Here is a 16,870-nt window from a genome sequence, read left to right on the forward strand (position 1 = left end):
GCCATTCCCCAACAGGAGACCAGCCCTTTAGTTTCTGATTTTGGGCTGCCATGAAAAGAGCTGCCTAACAGTGAATTAACTGGATGACTTTGGGCAAACAGGAACAATCTCTGTGCTACATTCTCCCTGTTTGTAAAATGGTAGCAATACCACATTGTCTTCCTTATCTCCCTCACAAGGGCATTGTGGGGATCAATCGGATACATCTGTAAAGCATTTTAACTTCTTGGAGAAAGCTTAATATAAGTACAAAATAATCTATTAAAAGCCTGACTGAGGAAAATCACACCTTAAAAAACAGACTGACTCAATTGGCAAAAGAGGCTCAAAAAGGCAATGAGGAGAAGAATGCCTTAACAAGCTGAATTTGCCAGATGGAAAAGGAAGCTCAAAAGCTCAATGAGGAGAATCATTCCCTCAGATCTAGAATGGAGCAAATGGAAGCTAGTGACTTTATGAGAAGTCAAGATGCTGTCAAACAGATCCAAACAAATGAAAGAATAGAAGGCAATGTGAAATATCTCATGGGGAAAACCACTGACCTGGAAAATAGATCCAGGAGAGATAATTTAAAAATTAATGGACTACCTGAAAGCCATGACCAAAGTAAGAACCTAGAAATCATCCTCCAAGAAATTCTCAAGGAAAATTGCCCTGATATTTTAGAACCAGAGGGCAAAATAGAGGTTGAAAGAATCCACCGATCACCTCCTGAAAAAGATCCCCAAAAGAAACTCCTAGGAATATTATAGCTAAATTCCAGAATTCCCAGATCAAGGAGAGAATATTACAAGCAGCCAGGAAGAAACAATTTGAATATTGTGGAAACACAATCAGGATAACCCAGGATCTGGCAGCTTCTATACTGAGGGATAGAAGGGCTTGGAATATGATATTCCGGAGGTCAAAGGAGCTGGGATTAAAACCAAGAATCACCTACCCAGCAAAACTGAGTATCATGCTTCAGGGGAAAATATGGTCATTCAGTGGAATAGAGGACTTTCACATTCTTGATGAAAAAACCAGAGAGCTGAATAGAAATTTTGACATCCAGATACAAGAAGCAAGAGAAGCTTGAGAACATAAACAGGGAAAAGAAATCATAAGCCACTTATCAAAGTTGAACTATGAACATTCCTACATGGAAAAATGATAATTGTAACTGATGAAACTTTTCTCAGTATGAAAATAGTTGAAGGGAATAGAAATATATATATATATATATATATATATATATATGAGAGTATATGGGCATATGAATACATATGTGAATGTGTGTATATATGTTTACAGGTATACATAGATAGAGGGCACAGGACCAAGTTAATAGGAAGGGATGATACTTAAAAGGTGAAATTAAGAGGCAAGAGAGGAATATAATGAGAGGAGATGGGGAGAGACAGAATGGGGTAAACTATCTCATATAGAAGAGGCAACGAAAAATGGTTACAATGGAGGGGAAGAATAGGAAGGCAAAAGGGAATGGGTCAACCTTAATCTCATTGAATCTGGCTTGGGAAGGGAATGACATACACACTAAATAGGGTATCTCACCCTACAGGAGAGTAGAGGGGAAGGGGATGAGAGGGGGGATGATGGGAGGGCAGGTTGCAGGGAAGGGAAGTTGGAAGCACCCACTTTTGAAAAGGGGTGGGATCAAAGTGGAGAATAGAACAAGTGGGAGGTGGGATAGGAGGGAGGGAAGTATAGTCAGTCTTTTACAATATATCTACTATGTTATTGTTTTGCATTAGCTACACATGTACAACCTATACTGAATTGCTTATCTTCCCAGTAAGGGTGGGTGACAAGGGAGGAAGGGAATGAATCTGGAATTCAAAATTTTAAAATCAAATGTTCAAAATTATATATACTATTATTAATACTATTTTACATGTAATTGGGAAAGAAGATATACAGGCACTGGGGCATAGAGATCCACTGGAAAAGTCGAAGGGAGTATGGGAGAAGATATGGGAGAGAGCAGATTGGAGGAGGGGATAGCCTGTGGGACCACTATTTTGGGGCGGTGGGTAGGGGAAAAACGGGGAGAAAATATGTAACTCAAAATCTGGCGGAAATTAATAATGTAAATCAGAAGTTAATAAAGCATTTGAAAAATGAAAAAAAAAACCCTAAAAAACAAACAAAAACATTTATTAAAGATGACTTATCCTTGGGGTGTAAAAGAAAGAAAATCACGTCCGCGGGGCCAGATGCAAAATAGCCATTGTCAGGCATTGTACAACCAAACTGGCCAGGCTCCAGAGCCATTCCCCAGAGATGGTAAAAGCCAAAGGATATCAACTGGCTGTTTTCAAGGGAAGAAATCCAAGCTGTTAATAACATTACAAAAAATAACAACTCCAAATTATTACTAACTGGAGAAATGCAATGCCGCCTATCAGACCGACACAGCCGACCAAAGGGGAAAAGGCCCAGCAGCGGAGAGGCACGCTTATGCATTGTTGGTGGCGTTGTGAGCGGGTCCTGCCACTCTGCAGAGTGATCTGGAACGGCATGCAGAAGGCCGCCCCTGCACGTGCACAGCCTTGGCCTCAGGGGTACCCTGCTGGGTCTATACTGGGCACCAAGACAGGGAGGGGAGTGGCTGACCCCCCCCCCCCAGTGATGGGCGGGGCCACCACGCTGCAGACCCCCCAGCCTGAGGGGGGGTGGTCACTACCCGGGAAGCCCAGCCCCCTCACCTTACAGAGGGAGAAACTGAGGCCCAGAGACAGGGGGACGGAGCCAGAAGGGTCCCAGCTCCGCAGGGGCCACCGAGGCCAACCTGCTCTGTAACCAACGAGCCTCGGCCGGAGAAGGTGCAAACTCTCGCCCATTTCCACTCGTTGGATCTTCCACGTTCCACTGGGACCTCGGCCTCACCTCCTACTCCCCAACTTCCGGTAACTTTTCTAAGTCCCTCTTTAAGGCACGATGCATTTATTAGGCGCCTACAGTGTGGCTAGCGCCGGGATTACCGTATCAGTGGAAATCGGCACAGTCCCTGCCCTCGAGGCGCTTACAGTCTAAAGCGAGGCTGAGGGGGCGGGACCCCGATCCTAGCTCCAGAACCGCCTGCTCTGGGCATGCGCCCGACGGGGTGGGCGGGGCGGAGTATTTCCTCTTTGTCCCGAGAAGGGCAGGGGAGAAATAGCCCGCCCCAGTTTATGCTGATTAACTGAGGCCGCGGACAGGGTTATCGCGTGAAACCCCTACAATGACGCCGCTCCCGCTTCCGCCCACGTTCAACATGGCCAAAAGGGCTTTCCGCCCCGGAAGCGGAAGGGGCGGGCTCCAGGGAAAAGGTCAAAAACTTCCCAAGATGGCGGCGCCCTAGGCGGAAGGCCTCCGAGAACGCTGATGGCGGGCGCGACGTGGAGGGGAGTGTGCGCGTGGGCGCGGCGCGCGGGGCCGCTGTTGCCAGGGCACGCTGCCCCGTTGCTAAGGACGCACTGGACCGCGGCTGGGAAGTCTCGGAGCCGGCGGGAGGCAGCCGAAGTCGAGGCCGAGGTTCCCGTGTTCCAGTACGTGGGCGAGCAGGCGAGGCGCGCGGACCGCATCTTCACGTGGGGCTTCTCGTACACGGGCGCGCTGGGCGTGCCCAGCTTTGTAAAGCCCAATGCTGACGGGCCCGCCGCCGGCCGCAAGCCCCGCGCCATCCAGCCGGTGCCCTACCGCCTGGAGCTGGATGCCCGGGTGAGGCGAAGGGGCTGGGCGGGGTGGGCTGGGACCAATGAGGGCCGAGGCCGGAGCGGGGCAAGGACAGGCCGGGACCAATGAGCGCCGGGCCAGGGCGGGCTGGAACTAATGGGGGCGGAGCTGGTGGGCATGACCCGTGAGGGGCGGAGCCAAATGTGGGATGGGATTGTTGGGCAGGACCATTTGGGGGAGGAGCTTATGGGAGCCGTGGAGGCTGGGAGGCTCCTCTTCCTGAGTTCTAATCCAGCCCCAGACACTTCCTAGCTGTGTGACCCTGGGCAAGTCACTTCACTCTGCCTGCCTCGGTTTCCCTATCTGTAAAATGATCTGGGGAAGGAAATGGGCAGACCTCTAGTGTCTCTGCGAGAGCGCCCCAGGTGGGTCCAGAAGCCCCAGCCACGCCTGCCTGGCGCTGGCTGCTGCTGCGCTTGAGCGAGGGGGGTCCTGCCCAGGCAGCAGGTCTGAGTGCAGACCCGCAGCGTCCGGGTGTCTGTCTGCCTGTGAGCCCCCCCGGCCCCCCCAGCCCAGCGGGAGGCCTCGGGAGTGCCGGCCCCTTGCCCTAGCCTAGCGGGAGGAGCCCCTCAGGAGGCCGCATGGGTGGGGCGGGGCCCTGCCTCCCCGTGGGTGCCTGGGTCTGGCCTCCTGACCGGCTCCGCCTTCCAGATCTCATCCGCCGCCTGCGGCTACGGCTTCACGCTGCTGTCCTCGCAGACCCAGGACATCACCAAGGTCTGGGGCATGGGCCTCAACAAGGACTCGCAGCTTGGGTTTCACCGAAGCCGCAGAGACAAGAGTGAGTGCGCCTGCACCGGCCGTGAGAGCCTGCGGGGAGGTGAGGGTGGGAGCGTGGTGTCCTGGCGCTGACGGTGTGAGTGTGTGGGCGTGGTGCTCCACCGCAAAGTATAGCAGGCTCTCCATGTAGAAGAAAGAGCGAAACATTTATTCAGACACCAGGAATCCAAATCCCAGCATCAGGAAAGGAAGAGAGCCACACCCCCCGCGGCCCTTCCCCACACACGTTTACTCACAGGCCTAGCCCCTGCTTGCCCGCTGCCCCTCTCCTCCCATCTCTGGCTGCTCCGACTCCCCGCTCCACCCTCTAGCACACTGCAGGCTCGGCGTGGTGACATTCAGCCTGCTGGGCTGTCTTCAGATTCCCGTTAGAGGCCCCCGGGTGCCCTCACACGGCAGGCCCTGTGACTGCAGCCCGGGCCGCCCTCTGGGGCTCTCTGCAGCATGTCCTGGCCAGAGGGGGCCTGGACGTGGCATGTGCCCCTCCCGGGGGCTCCTCGACAGGTGGTTTCAGGCCTCTCTGCGTCCCCAGCCCTTAGCTTGGTGCCCGGCCCACAGCAGGTGCTCGATAAACGTTTGTCTGGCGTTTGAGTCGGGAGCGGCCCGAGTTCAGATCCAGACAGATGCCTAACTTTCCTGACACTGGCTTTTCTGTGAGGCGGGGCTGGGCTCTGATCGCGGCTCCCATGACGCTCCGGGGTCGGGGGAGGATGTTCCCCTCACCTCTTGAGGCAATGAGGTTTCAGCAGTTGATGCTCAGGAACAGTCATGAGCCTTTGCTGGCCGGGCATTGCAGGCCGGGGATACGAGTATGTCTTGGAACCGTCGCCGGTGCCACTGCCTCTGGACCGACCACAGGAGACCCGGGTTCTGCAGGTGGCCTGTGGCAGAGCCCACTCGCTGGTCCTGACCGACAACGAAGGAGGTGAGTTTGGCCGTGTGGCCATGTGCGGGGCCCCAAGGAGGGTCAGGACCCGCCGTCCTGCCTGGCAGGGCGCCTTTGGCCAGGTCAGATCAGGCGCATGCAGCCCTTAGCATTTACCAAGCCTGGCCACGGAACGGACAGCTCAGGGCACAGATGGATGCCATGCTGACCCTTCCTTGCGTCTGTAGACTGTTGGGGGCTCCAGGAGCCCTGCTTACAAAGGCTTTGCCTAGTGAGCTTCTCTCGAGGCCGCACCCTGATAGGGACAGTCCTTCCCCCACAGGTTGGGGGTCACTTCTGGCCTGCTGGGGACACCAGCCTGAATGTCCTCTGTGGACATTAACGGCCGCTAGGTGGTGCCATAGTGCACAGAGCACCAGGCTAGAGTCAGGGGGACCTGAGTTCTAATGTGGCCTCACACACTTACCAGCTCTGTGACCCTGGGCAAGTCACTTCACCCTGTTTGCCTCAGTTTCCTCATCTGTAAAATGGGGGGATAATAGCACCTACCTCCCATGGTTGTTATGAGGGCCAAATGAGATAATGTTTGTAAAAAGGCTTCAGCATGGGGCCTGGTGCATAGCAGGGGCTGTCTGAACGCTTACCCGTCCCTCCTTGGCCCCCATGCGGGAGCATCCATCAGAACAGGGCTCCCTGTGCCCCGCTCAGGCTCTCTGCCTCCTGCCGCACTTTGGGAGACATGATGGGTGCAGGGGTGTGGTCTCCCCCCGCTCCGGAACCGGGAGCCAGAGCCCAGAAGGAGAGAGCATTTCTGTAGTCCCCAGTGCCTGCCGGGCACTGTGCCTGCCACGTGCTTTAACTGACTCGTTTGATGGTGAATGTTCTAGTCTTCAGCATGGGCAACAATTCCTATGGGCAGTGTGGAAGAGCAGTGGTCGCAGATGAGGTCTACAGGTGAGCCCTTGGGGACCCCTGCCCACAGGTCAGGGCGCTCCGCCAGCTGGTGCCGTAGAGGCACGGGGACGAACTGGACCCAGGCCCCATGTTTGAGGAGACAGTGTCACTGAGCAAAGAAGTTACTTAAGATCCCGTGTGCTTGACCGTCCATCACGCCGCATTAAAAGGAGGGTGAGGGATCCCCACATGATCTAGAGAGCTGCTGTCCCTGCCTTTACGGGCTTCTGGAGAAGTGAGCGGCGCTTCCTTGTCTGGCTCCCTGCTGTGCACAGCAGGCTGGAGCTTGTCTTTATTCTGAGGGCAGTAGCCACTTGGAGGCCCACAGGTGTCAGAGCCAGGTGCCCCAGAACAAGGCGACATAGGGCTTGGCAGCAAAAACCCGACCACTCATCCTGCCTCTGAAGCCCTCTGGGTGATCTGGGGCAGGTGACTTGGCCTCTCTGTGGGAGCGGGTATGATCTGCATGTGTGGAGGGACCTCTTTGCCAGGCCCTCTCTGGCCCGATGAAAGCCCGGGTGCCTTGGATCTGAATGGGTGACGTGTGCAGGGGAGGGCAGGAAGGTGCCCATGGCGGGGGGCCCTCCTCCTCACATCTCTCTCCTTTGCTCTGGTCTGCAGTGAGAGTCACAGAGTACACAGAATGCAGGACTTTGATGGGCGTGTGGTGCAGGTAGGACCGTGAGCCCCTTGGTCCCTTCTGTGTGTGTCCACTTTGGGTTTTGAGGGAGGGGAGACTGAAATGGGAGGGGCTGGTCTGTATGGCATTGCCATGGGATCCTTTGTCTGGACAGACCGCATTCGGGTGGAGGGCTTGCCCTCCTTGATACCTACAGAGAGCAGAAAGGAGCAGGGCCTTGGGGGGTGAGGGGATGGGGGACTGTCCCATCTGGGATCCGTCACAGTGATAAACCTGGGCGAGGAAAGGCCTCATGTAGCCAAGTACTGGCAGGAAGGATTTGGAAGAGAGAGCACAGCTGTGCTGCCAGGCCCCGGGGGGCACATAAGGGTATCTGAGGGCGGCCCCTGGCATGAGGACAGGAGTTAGGAAGAAGGGGATCATTCTGAGCCAGGTATGAGTTCACTGAGGAAGGAAGAGAAATGACGTGGATGGGGCGGGCCTCCGAGGAGGGGAGGGCCTGGAAGTGTGTAGGGGAGTCTGGAGCGTCTGGCTCTCCTAGCTTGGCCAGCGAGCCGAGGCATGGCAGTGGGGGCCTGCCCGTAGGCCTTCCTCCATCCGCCTCTTTGCCTGCCTTTTTGCCTACCAGACCAGGCAGCTCTGGGGGCTCTCCGGGCTTCTCCAGAAGAGACAGAATCCTCTGTGAGGGTTTCCAGGATCACAATCTGATTCCCACCTGCCTTTCCAGACTCAGGTCACTTTGCTCCCCATCTGTATTCCATGTTCCGGCCAGATTGGCCCCACTTACTGTTCCCAGCGCCCAGTGTGCTGCCTACGGCCTCCCTGCCTTTGCCTGGAATGTCCTTCCTCCTCCTCTCTACCCTTTGGGACTCCTTGCCGCCTTCGAGGCTCAGCCCGAGGCCTTTCTGATCCCCCTGAAGTTTAGTGTTCCCACCCTCCCTCTCCACGTTACTTTGTGTGTGGTGAGGCTTGGCTTGCCTGCAGACATGTTTTTCCCAGTCAGATGTGAGCTCTCTGAAGGAGGGGAGGGTTTCCTTTCTGCCTCTGTGTCCCTCTAATGCTGCCAGCACCTTCCACTCAGGTGAGGCTTGTTGGGACTGCGGCATGTGCTCCCGGGGATTCTTGCCCTGGCAGGGCTTGGACCCATGGCCCCAGAGGTGACTTTTCCAGCTCTGAGATCCTGTGCTCAGGGGCCTCATGCCCTTTGGGGCTGTGGGTCCTCAGCTCCTCCCAACATGCCGATCCTCTGTTCCTACCCCTCCTTGCAGGTCGTCTGTGGCCAAGACCACAGCCTGTTCCTGACGGATAAAGGCGAGGTCTACTCCTGTGGATGGGGGGCGGACGGGCAGACAGGTAGAGTGTGTTCTGTCCCCTCTGCTGGGGCGGTGGGCTGGCACATAGGATGGTGAGTGGTCTGTACGTTAGGGAGTCACCTGTTCAGGTCCTTACTTTAGGCCCCTCCCCGCCTAAGGTTGCTTCACAATCACTGTTCCTCCAGACCCCTCGCTTTCATCACAGAGCTGGCCCAAGGACCCTGGTGCTTCCCCAAACCAGCCATCATTGGAACTGGAGTTAGCCAGCTCCCTAGCCCCCAGTCCTGGGATGGAGAGACTTGCCAGTAGAGGCAGGTCCAGCAGATAGAGCTAGAAGGCCCTGAGACCTGAAGAGAGAGCGGATCTTTGTGTCTGTTCAGAAGAAATGTGGTGAACAGGAGAGGTCAGCAAGCAGCTGCCTTGGCCGGCCCCCTTCTGGTTCAGGTCCAGCCTATGCTGGTCCCCGCTTACTTGTCAAAGTTTGTCCCTGTGAATTTAATGAAAGAGAGAGGCTTGGTGCCTTGGACCAACCCCATGCGGCCTCAGTGGCCACTCACAGAGCACTGCGCTTCTCACCTGGACAGGTGGGAGGCTCCTCAGACGGCCCCCTGCGGTGACCCCCCTCCCCAGAAATGTCCTTGGGGCCTGCTGAGGGACGGGAAGTTTTCTGATGGCCTGCTTTGCCCCGAGGCAGGCCTGGGTCACTACAACATCACCAGTAAGCCCACCAAAGTCGGTGGTGGCCTCGTTGGGGTCAGCATAGTTCAGGTCGCCACCTACGGAGACTTCTGTCTCGCCGTTTCTGCTGACGGAGACCTCTTTGGCTGGGGCAACTCGGAATACCTGCAGCTTGCTTCTGTCACGGAGGCCACCCAGGTACTGGCGGTGGGGTTCTCGAGAAGTCAGAGGGGCGGGAGATGCCCCTTGGTGCTTGCTACCCACTTACAAAAAAATAAACCCAGCCCGCTTGGAGGTGGCCTCTGCCGGCTGCTGGGCAGCCCCCGTTAGGGGACCAGGAGCCCCATTGTTTTCCATTCTGGGCCCGGGCAGCCCTGGCCTGGCAATCAGGAAGTCAGATCTCACGCTTGAGGACACTCCATAGGTGAGCCCCCTGCACTTTGTATAGTCAGGGAAAAGGGAGAAGAAAACCCCTGTCCTCTTGCCCGGCCAGACCCTCAGCCACTTAAGCTGCTCTAGCCCACAGACCGATGGCGGATTTCTGCTGAAGAGCCCAGAGTTACCCACAGCCCAAGCCAAAAGGCTCCCCAGACTTCTTTAGCTCATTTTCCTGGTCATCTCTTGTGCACAGGTGAACGTCCCCACGTACTTGCCATTCTCTGGGATTGGGAAGGTCAAGCAGGCGGCCTGTGGCGGTACCGGCAGCGCAGTCTTAAATGGTAAGAGCCTGTTGGTTAGGAGCTGGGCACTGTCCATACACGGCCCTACTGCTCTGCTCTTTCTCAGTGGGACTGGCAGAAGGATCCACCAGTGATTCCTACGTAGCAACAGGAAAAGCTGATTCTCTAATGACCCCTCTGGAGGGAAGAAGGGACCTGCCCTCAGAGCAGGCCTTCGCTTCTGGCTGTTTCCTTGTTCAGAGACAATGTTCCAGGAAGCCTGGTGGGCAGGGGTGCTGGGAGATTTGTGCCCCCCCCCGGGATCAAGCATTGTAGACTTAGGACTTTTAGGAGAACCAGCTTCATTAAAAGCAAACTAAATCTTTTTAAGAGCGGGCCTAGGATTTGTTAAGCATTTGTATGTTTGGCCTTGTCCAAATAGTGTACAACTGGAAATCGAGCGAGGTGTCATCTTTTCTGAGGCCCTCCTGCTGTTCCCTGAGGCTGCTGGCTGCTTGCTAGATCGGCCCGTGCTGGTGACTCTCCTGAGCTTGGTCCTTGGCTGGCCCCAGGAGCAGGGAAGGGCAGCATCCCGTGGGCAGTGGCCCCTGTGCTCTCACCGTGTGGGGGAAGGAAGGACTCATGGGGGAGGGGTGTTTAATTTCTGTGAAGTTGTCTGGGGTGGGGAGGCCATTGGACTTAACTGCCCGTTATTTTTATTGTGATGTAGACAAAGGAAATGTTTTTGTCTGGGGATACGGGATTCTTGGGAAAGGGCCGAACCTCATGGAGACTGCGCTCCCAGAAATGATCCCGCCCACCCTCTTTGGCTTGTCGGATTTCAAACCGGATGTCCAGGTTTCCCACATTCGCTGCGGACTCAGCCAATTTGCTGCGCTCACCAGTAAGTGATGGAGCAAAGTGCAATGAGGCCGGGCGCCCTTTCCGCCCTCCCTGCCTGGACTGAGAGCCAGTTCTCAGATTTCTGACCCCTCAGTGGGCAGGAAGCTGCAGCCCACCTGATCGAGGGGAATATCCAGGAGTCACCACCACTTAGCTTTGGGTCACAACATGTTTTTCTCCAGAAAAGACTTTGAGGTAGTTAAGCTCATGTAAAAATGACTATGTCCCCAAGTGTATCCCTGTGTGGGGTGGGGTCCCACATGCAGTGGCCTGGGGATGGACGGCCCTCCCAGACACACAGATTCACCAAAGATCCACTCTGTGGCAGCAATAGAGAAGGGACTCCAGACAGAGCTGTTTCCGCCAAGGCTGATGCCACCAAAGAAAGGGGAGCCCTTTGGGCCCAGGGAGATGGACTTCCACATCCGTGTAGAAGTATCAGGCCAGGAAGCACAGTGACAGAAGCAAAGGTTGGAAAGTCAAGGCTTTGCCTTCATTTGTGTATAAGATTAAAAAAAAAATCACTCCGATCCAGGAGATCCGAGGACTGAGGACCAGCAGGAGCCTTAGAGATCAGCTGGCCTTTTCATTTTCAGATGAGGAAACTAAGGCCCAGAGAGGCAGGGCCCCACTGCGCCCCTCTCTGCTGCCCCTCCCACTGCGGCTGGTTAGGCATGTCCTGATTTGGCTTGACTAGTGAAATCCTCTTTTGGAGGAGCCCTCCTCTGGCCTAGAATGGAGGACACACTGCAGGGCTTACTTGGTTAACTTCTGTCCTTGGCTGCCCTAGCTTCTCTCTGTCTGTAGAGAATGTTGAAAGCCCTGCCGTTGGAGTTAGGAAGATGGTGGTTTGAATCCTGACCACTAACATTTACTAACTCTAGGCAAGTCCCTTCCCTGGCCTCGGTGCCCTCTTTCTTTCCCGTGGCCCTCGTTTTGGGGGCTGACAGCCCCCATGAATCACTGTCTCTGAGCATGCCAGGTGGAGTTGAGAGATTTTGCTTTGAGGCCACGTCAGGTTCCCAGAGTCAGGAAAGCCAAGAAGGCTGGTGAGATGCATCCTCATCCCTGGTGTCCTTGGCCCAAACCCCGGCACTTAGGAGGCGGCTGAGGGACAAGCTGGTCAAGCTGAGGCTCCTGTTCTCATTAACAGCACTTACAAAGGCTGGCCTCGATAAAAAAGGGCTGAAATTTGGGGTTACAGTGAGTGAGGTTGTGGATGACCAGAGTCTCTGCTCTCCAGGGCTGTGCCTCCCACCTGCCTTTAGCAGAGGGGGTCCTCAGAGATCCAGAACACGAGCTTCCCAGTAGCCATCACAAAGCCTTGAAGAAGCCAGGACCTGGCAGTTTAGACTTGATTTGAGGAGGGAAGCACTGGGGCCCTGGGGGTTCTGGTACCCGGCACGTCTCAGGCCTCAGGGCAGCCGGGCAGCCTGTCAGCCAGTCGGATGATGCCCCCAGGTTGTCAGTTCCTTGGCTGGCCCGTCCTCCCGGGCCTTGGTGGAAACCCTGCTCTTGAAGAGGGTTTTTGTTATTGTTACTTCTTTCCGTGTGAAGGAGCACTCTCTGAGGCTTTTCCATTAAAGGAGACTGTTGTGGGAGACCACAATCAGGGCCCTGTAAAAACCCAGTATTTAAGATTCCCTCTGTCCCAGGCCTCTTTGGCCTCAGTCCACTTGAATTGTGCGGCTTCTGGAAAGCCTTCTGTCCCCGTCCTGTGCTTGGAGCCCGGCTCTTGGGCCCACCCCAGCCAATGCTGCCGTTTCTTTGCAGACAAAGGAGAGCTGTTTGTGTGGGGCAAGAACATCCGAGGTTGCCTGGGGATTGGCCGCCTGGAAGATCAGTACTTCCCATGGAGGGTAAGCCTGGCCCGCCCTGGGGGTGGGGGTAGGGTGGGGGGCAGGCCTCTCAGAGAGCACCTCCTGACCCCATGAGCCGGGCCGCTCCAGGCTCGCTGAGATGGGAACGCAGGCATGGTCAAGGCAGAAGTGGGCTTCCTCTGGTCTGGCTTGATGCAGACGGCTCTAACCCCACCTGGCGTCCTGCTCCCTTGTTCCCAGCAGCCCCTACCCTGCTGGTGTAGACACCCACCCTGGGACTGGCGCCTGTCCCATTGTCCTTAATTTCTGTGGCTTATTGGCTGGTCTCTGGGTGCTCAGTTGGAAGAAACGGCCTTAACCCAGGGATCCCATTCTTCCAGCCTCTTCTCCAGGAGCAGGGCAGACAAAGCCCGGGCAGCCTCTGGCGAGGGAAGCACACAGAAGGGAACAAAAGCAGAAGTTAACTGCAAAGGGGAAAACGGGGGCAGCCCCAGAGCCTGGCTTGCCAGGGCCAGGGAGGGAGTCTTTGTAAGGTTATGTAAGGAGCCCTGCAAGTGTGATATGTGCAAAGACTGGCCACAGCTGTGGATCCCGAGGGCCCCCCGTGCGGGTGGCACGCTCTTGTGGAATTGGCAGAAGGGCTCCTGTCCCCAGCAGCCTCATTCCCCCTGGAGCTCTGTGCCCGGTGGCTACTTCAGCTTGGGCTGTGTGAAAAAGGGGAAAGGCTTTTGTGAATGGAAGAGGTGTTAAAAATGAGCTTGCAGAAGTGTAGGAGGAAGTATGGTCTTAAGTGGCCTGAAATTGGGACCTGGGGAACCCAGCAGGAGAGAAAGAGACACAGACACATACACAGACAGACACACACAAACACTGACAAACACACAGACACAGAGAGACACAGACATACACACAGACACACATACACACACACCCCTCTGCCTTTTCAGAGGGTTTGCTGACTGCTTGGTAACTTCATTTCCCAAATGTTCATTCTGCTGGAAATGAAGTGAAATGTCAGCCATGACTGCCAGCAGCTGAAGAGTCCAGAAGCCTTGATAATTGTGGAGCTTGTGGGAAGGGTCTTGGAGTTGGAGGCAGAAGGCTTGGGCCTCCCCCACATCTGCAGTGTGACCTTTGGAGCTCCCTTCACTCATTTCCTTGGGAATAAAAGGGAGCTCTTTGTCACATGCCGGGCTTTTAAGTCGAATGGTGTTGGCACCTAATTTAATTAAGAAATGTTTTCTCCCTAAGACAGCTTTTTGCTATGCCCTTTGGAACCGTGAAATATGATTATCTTCTCAAAAACTGAAATCTGATCAGAAATCCAAGTTTAGGTTGGAATTTTTGGAAAAGGTCATTTACCAACTTATGCAGAGGGAAAAGTGAAGACTTTTGAACCTCTGGCCCAAAAGATATTTGAGATCTATTGTTTTTTAAACTTTAGTGTTTCTGATGGTTACATGATTTGGGGGCAAACCCCTCTATACCGATTAAAAATTTTGGCACTTGAAGTTTAGAGGAAGAAATACAGAGAAGGTCCGGTTTTCTTTCCTCCAAACCCTTCTTTTCCCTCTCTTCCTTTTATGGGAGTCCTGCACCCAGATCTTTGCATTATGCTGATCACCCAGGAGATTGGTGCTTGTCACAGAGTGATCACGAGAGCCCCCAGCTAGCGTTATCTTTTGGAGGCTCCTTGCTTGTGGCTGAGCCAGGGGTCCCGATGTCAGGGGCGACTGGGCCCAAGATCAGAGTCCCCTGTGGTGCCTGGCCCTGGGCTCCTGCTCCTCGGTCATGGCATTTGTCTTTGTGATGCCGGGTAATTATAAAGCGGGGAGCAGCCTCGCAGACTCTGCCCAGACTTTTACATCAGCCACACAAAGGCTATTAGCACCTGCAGCAAAGCTTAGTTTAGGAGAGAAGTTTCTGTGCATCTTGCTATTGGAGAAAGCAAAACCAGCTTAGGGTAACCTTTAGGCTCTGTTAGAAGAATGGAAAATGTATGGAACTTTGGCCCAATGGATCTCCAGGGAAGCCAGTGATCACCTGAGCAAGGGGCTTTTAGAAGGGCCCCCCTTCCTTTGTCAAACCCACTGATGAGTTTGTAGCTAAGGGCTGTCCTTTGGGAGTGATGGGGCAACATAGAGAGGGTGACCCTGCCTGCAGACCAGGACTTTGGATCTGGGGGTGAAGGTAGAGGAGATGGCCCTGCCTGTTGACTGGGCTTTCTGGGTGTTAATGACCAGGACTTTGGATTTGGGGGCGAAAGGGATCGGTATGTTAGCACAGCTGGCCAGTGGGTCTGTTTAGCAAAGACAGGAGTACAGCGAGAAGGTAAATAAAGGCTTCTCTTGATGGCAATGGGGAGGTGGCTAAGAGTTCAGATGGAAACCATCCGCTATTGAACAGAACAGCTGTGTGTGTCTGATCTAGACCCCATTCTCCCTCTCTATGTCTTTGGAATTAACTGGGTCCACAACTGCTTTTCCGACTCAGTTTTTCTCAAAGTGATTTGTGGAAAGGAAGGCAAAGCCTCTGAGGCCCACGGCTCTTCTGAGGTTTGTTTGCCTGGGGGCCAGAGGCCCTGCATGGCTTCATGGGCTCTTGCTTTAGCAGCCCCTGGAGATAAAATGAGCCGTATCTATCCGAGTGCCTGCCCCAGCTGGGAGATTGACCCCAGACATGCTGGGTCAGAGGTTTCCCTGGCCCAGCAAAGCCTTATAACTTCTGCAAAATGCTGCAATTCCCTGCTTTAGCTGTTTGAGGACCAGAGTCAGGCAGAATGAGAGCTGTTGCTTGGGGAAGATACTTTGGAGGTGGACATTGTCTCTGTTTGTTAGAAGCATCGTCTTGGCAAGATGCTGGCCTTCCATTGAGCCCAGGCCTGGTTGGGGTTGGGGTGGATCATGGAAAGGTCTGGTCTCAGAAGTGGGCTAGGAGCAGCTTTGGGGAGGGGGGTGGGGCCAGGAAACTCAAGAGCTCACACCCATAAGCCACCCCTCAGTGGCGGAGTCTTTAAACATCTTTGTGCTGGGGCACAGAAATCACCTCCTTCCAGATGGGGGGAACCAGGTGTTCCTGAAGCTGGATGGTAGATGGCCTCTGGGGCCAGAGCTGACAGCGACTTCCCCACACTGAGGCTGATGGTTCTGAGTGACAGGAGCCTTGTTGGCAGGAGTGTCTGGGTGCCCAGGGAGCCTGCACTTTTGGGTGGGGGGCTGTGTAGAGGTCCCATAAAAAGCCAACACAGGCTCATGGCTTGAAGCCTGGCCCATTTACACCTTGTCTTGTTCATAATAGCTTAGCTTCAGGGTTCAAGGGGCATAAGGCTGGGTGGAGCTGTGCCAGGAATCCAGAATGGGGAGTCAGAAGACCCAGGTTCACATCCTGGCTTTGGCCCCTGGGTGACCTGTGGGCAGGTTGCTTCCCTGGATGTCCCTTTTGTCATCAGTGAAATGAGGGGGGGACCTGGATGAGCTCAAGGGCCCTCTCAGGTCTGATTTCCCAGCCTGCCTGCCCCCTCACTTTGGGTCTTGTTTTCTAGGTAACAATGCCAGGCGAGCCGGTACAAGTGGCCTGTGGGGTGGACCACATGGTGACTCTGGCTAAGTCATTGATCTGAGCCTGTTGCCTCCCTTGGGTCCCAGAAGCACGGCCTCTGGCCCTTGCCGCTCTTGGAGACAAACCAGCCGTGCTCTGCTCGAGCTTCTGCCTTCTTGGCTGTCCCATCCCTGGTCAGTCGGACTTGGTGGGTTTGGGCTCCTGGACCATTTGGACTCTGCTTTGTTTCTCTACTGCTAGCGAGTGACTAGACACCTCATCAGGGGTCGTCCCTGGCCGGGTCTATGTGTGCACTGTGTGTGTGCACCGTGTGTGTACACCGTGTGTGTGCACTGCGTGTGTGGTGGGGGTGAGGACGCAGTCCCTGCCTTCCTTTCTCTCAGGGTAGCATTTACAGTGAGCCCCTTCCCTTCTGAGGGTTGCATGTACAGAGGCCCAGTCTGGGGCTCTGTGTGCCCCTCCTTGGCAGCAGGGCCCTGAGCGGGCTGCGCCAACTACTGCCCTTCAGTGATGGAGAGGGAGGCAGGGCTCTTCTCAAACAAATAAAATGATGCCTTTCTCTGGGTGCAGCAGCGCTTTCCATTGTGCTGGCCAGCTGAGCAGGGGGTGGCTGGGGCAGGGGAAGGAGCGTCCTTTGAACCTCCTAAGTGTGTTTGATCAGTAAAAGATGACCCAGCAGAATTCATGGTTGACTTGGGGTTTCCATGGTCCCTGGTGAGGGTTTGGGCTGCCAAAGCCACGTTCTCAGCTATTATTTCATTTGTGTCTGACCTGGCATCCCTGGGGCCAGCCTGGACCCCTCTCCTATGCTGCCTTGTTCTGTGTGTGGGGGGGGGGGGGGAGGGGAGGGGGGAGAGAGGAGAGGGGGGAGGGGGGGGGGGGGGGGGGGGGGGGGGAGGGTGGGGGGGGAGGAGGAGGGGGGAGGGGGGGGGGGAGGAGGTGGGGGTGGTGGTCGCGGTGGG

General features: G+C 55.2%; 1 protein-coding gene across 1 annotated transcript; it reads left to right on the forward strand.

Moving 5' to 3' along the window:
• The first annotated feature begins 1,948 nt into the window (after positions 1-1,948).
• RCC1L (RCC1 like) lies at positions 1,949-16,473 on the forward strand. The gene is made up of 11 exons (XM_069089531.1): positions 1,949-3,702; positions 4,369-4,498; positions 5,294-5,422; positions 6,271-6,337; positions 6,959-7,010; positions 8,246-8,330; positions 8,985-9,166; positions 9,600-9,687; positions 10,358-10,531; positions 12,304-12,389; positions 15,892-16,473. The coding sequence occupies exons 1-11, from the start codon at positions 3,367-3,369 to the stop codon at positions 15,967-15,969; spliced, it is 1,407 nt and encodes a 468-aa protein (XP_068945632.1). The 5' UTR covers positions 1,949-3,366; the 3' UTR covers positions 15,970-16,473.
• Positions 16,474-16,870: the final 397 nt, after the last annotated feature.

This window comes from Petaurus breviceps, unplaced genomic scaffold (assembly GCF_028583685.1).
Source record: "Petaurus breviceps papuanus isolate PSGF00001 unplaced genomic scaffold, PetGlider_PUasm1.0 186, whole genome shotgun sequence".
NCBI classification, from domain to species: domain Eukaryota; kingdom Metazoa; phylum Chordata; class Mammalia; order Diprotodontia; family Petauridae; genus Petaurus; species Petaurus breviceps.

Coding starts and splice junctions, on each gene's coding strand:
- RCC1L (XM_069089531.1), top strand. CDS start 3,367: ATGGCGGGCGCGACGTGGAGGGGAGTGTGCGCGTGGGCGCGGCGCGCG. Junction 9,167..9,599: donor CTGTCACGGAGGCCACCCAG/GTACTGGCGGTG, acceptor TCTTGTGCACAG/GTGAACGTCCCCACGTACTT. Junction 12,390..15,891: donor ATCAGTACTTCCCATGGAGG/GTAAGCCTGGCC, acceptor CTTGTTTTCTAG/GTAACAATGCCAGGCGAGCC.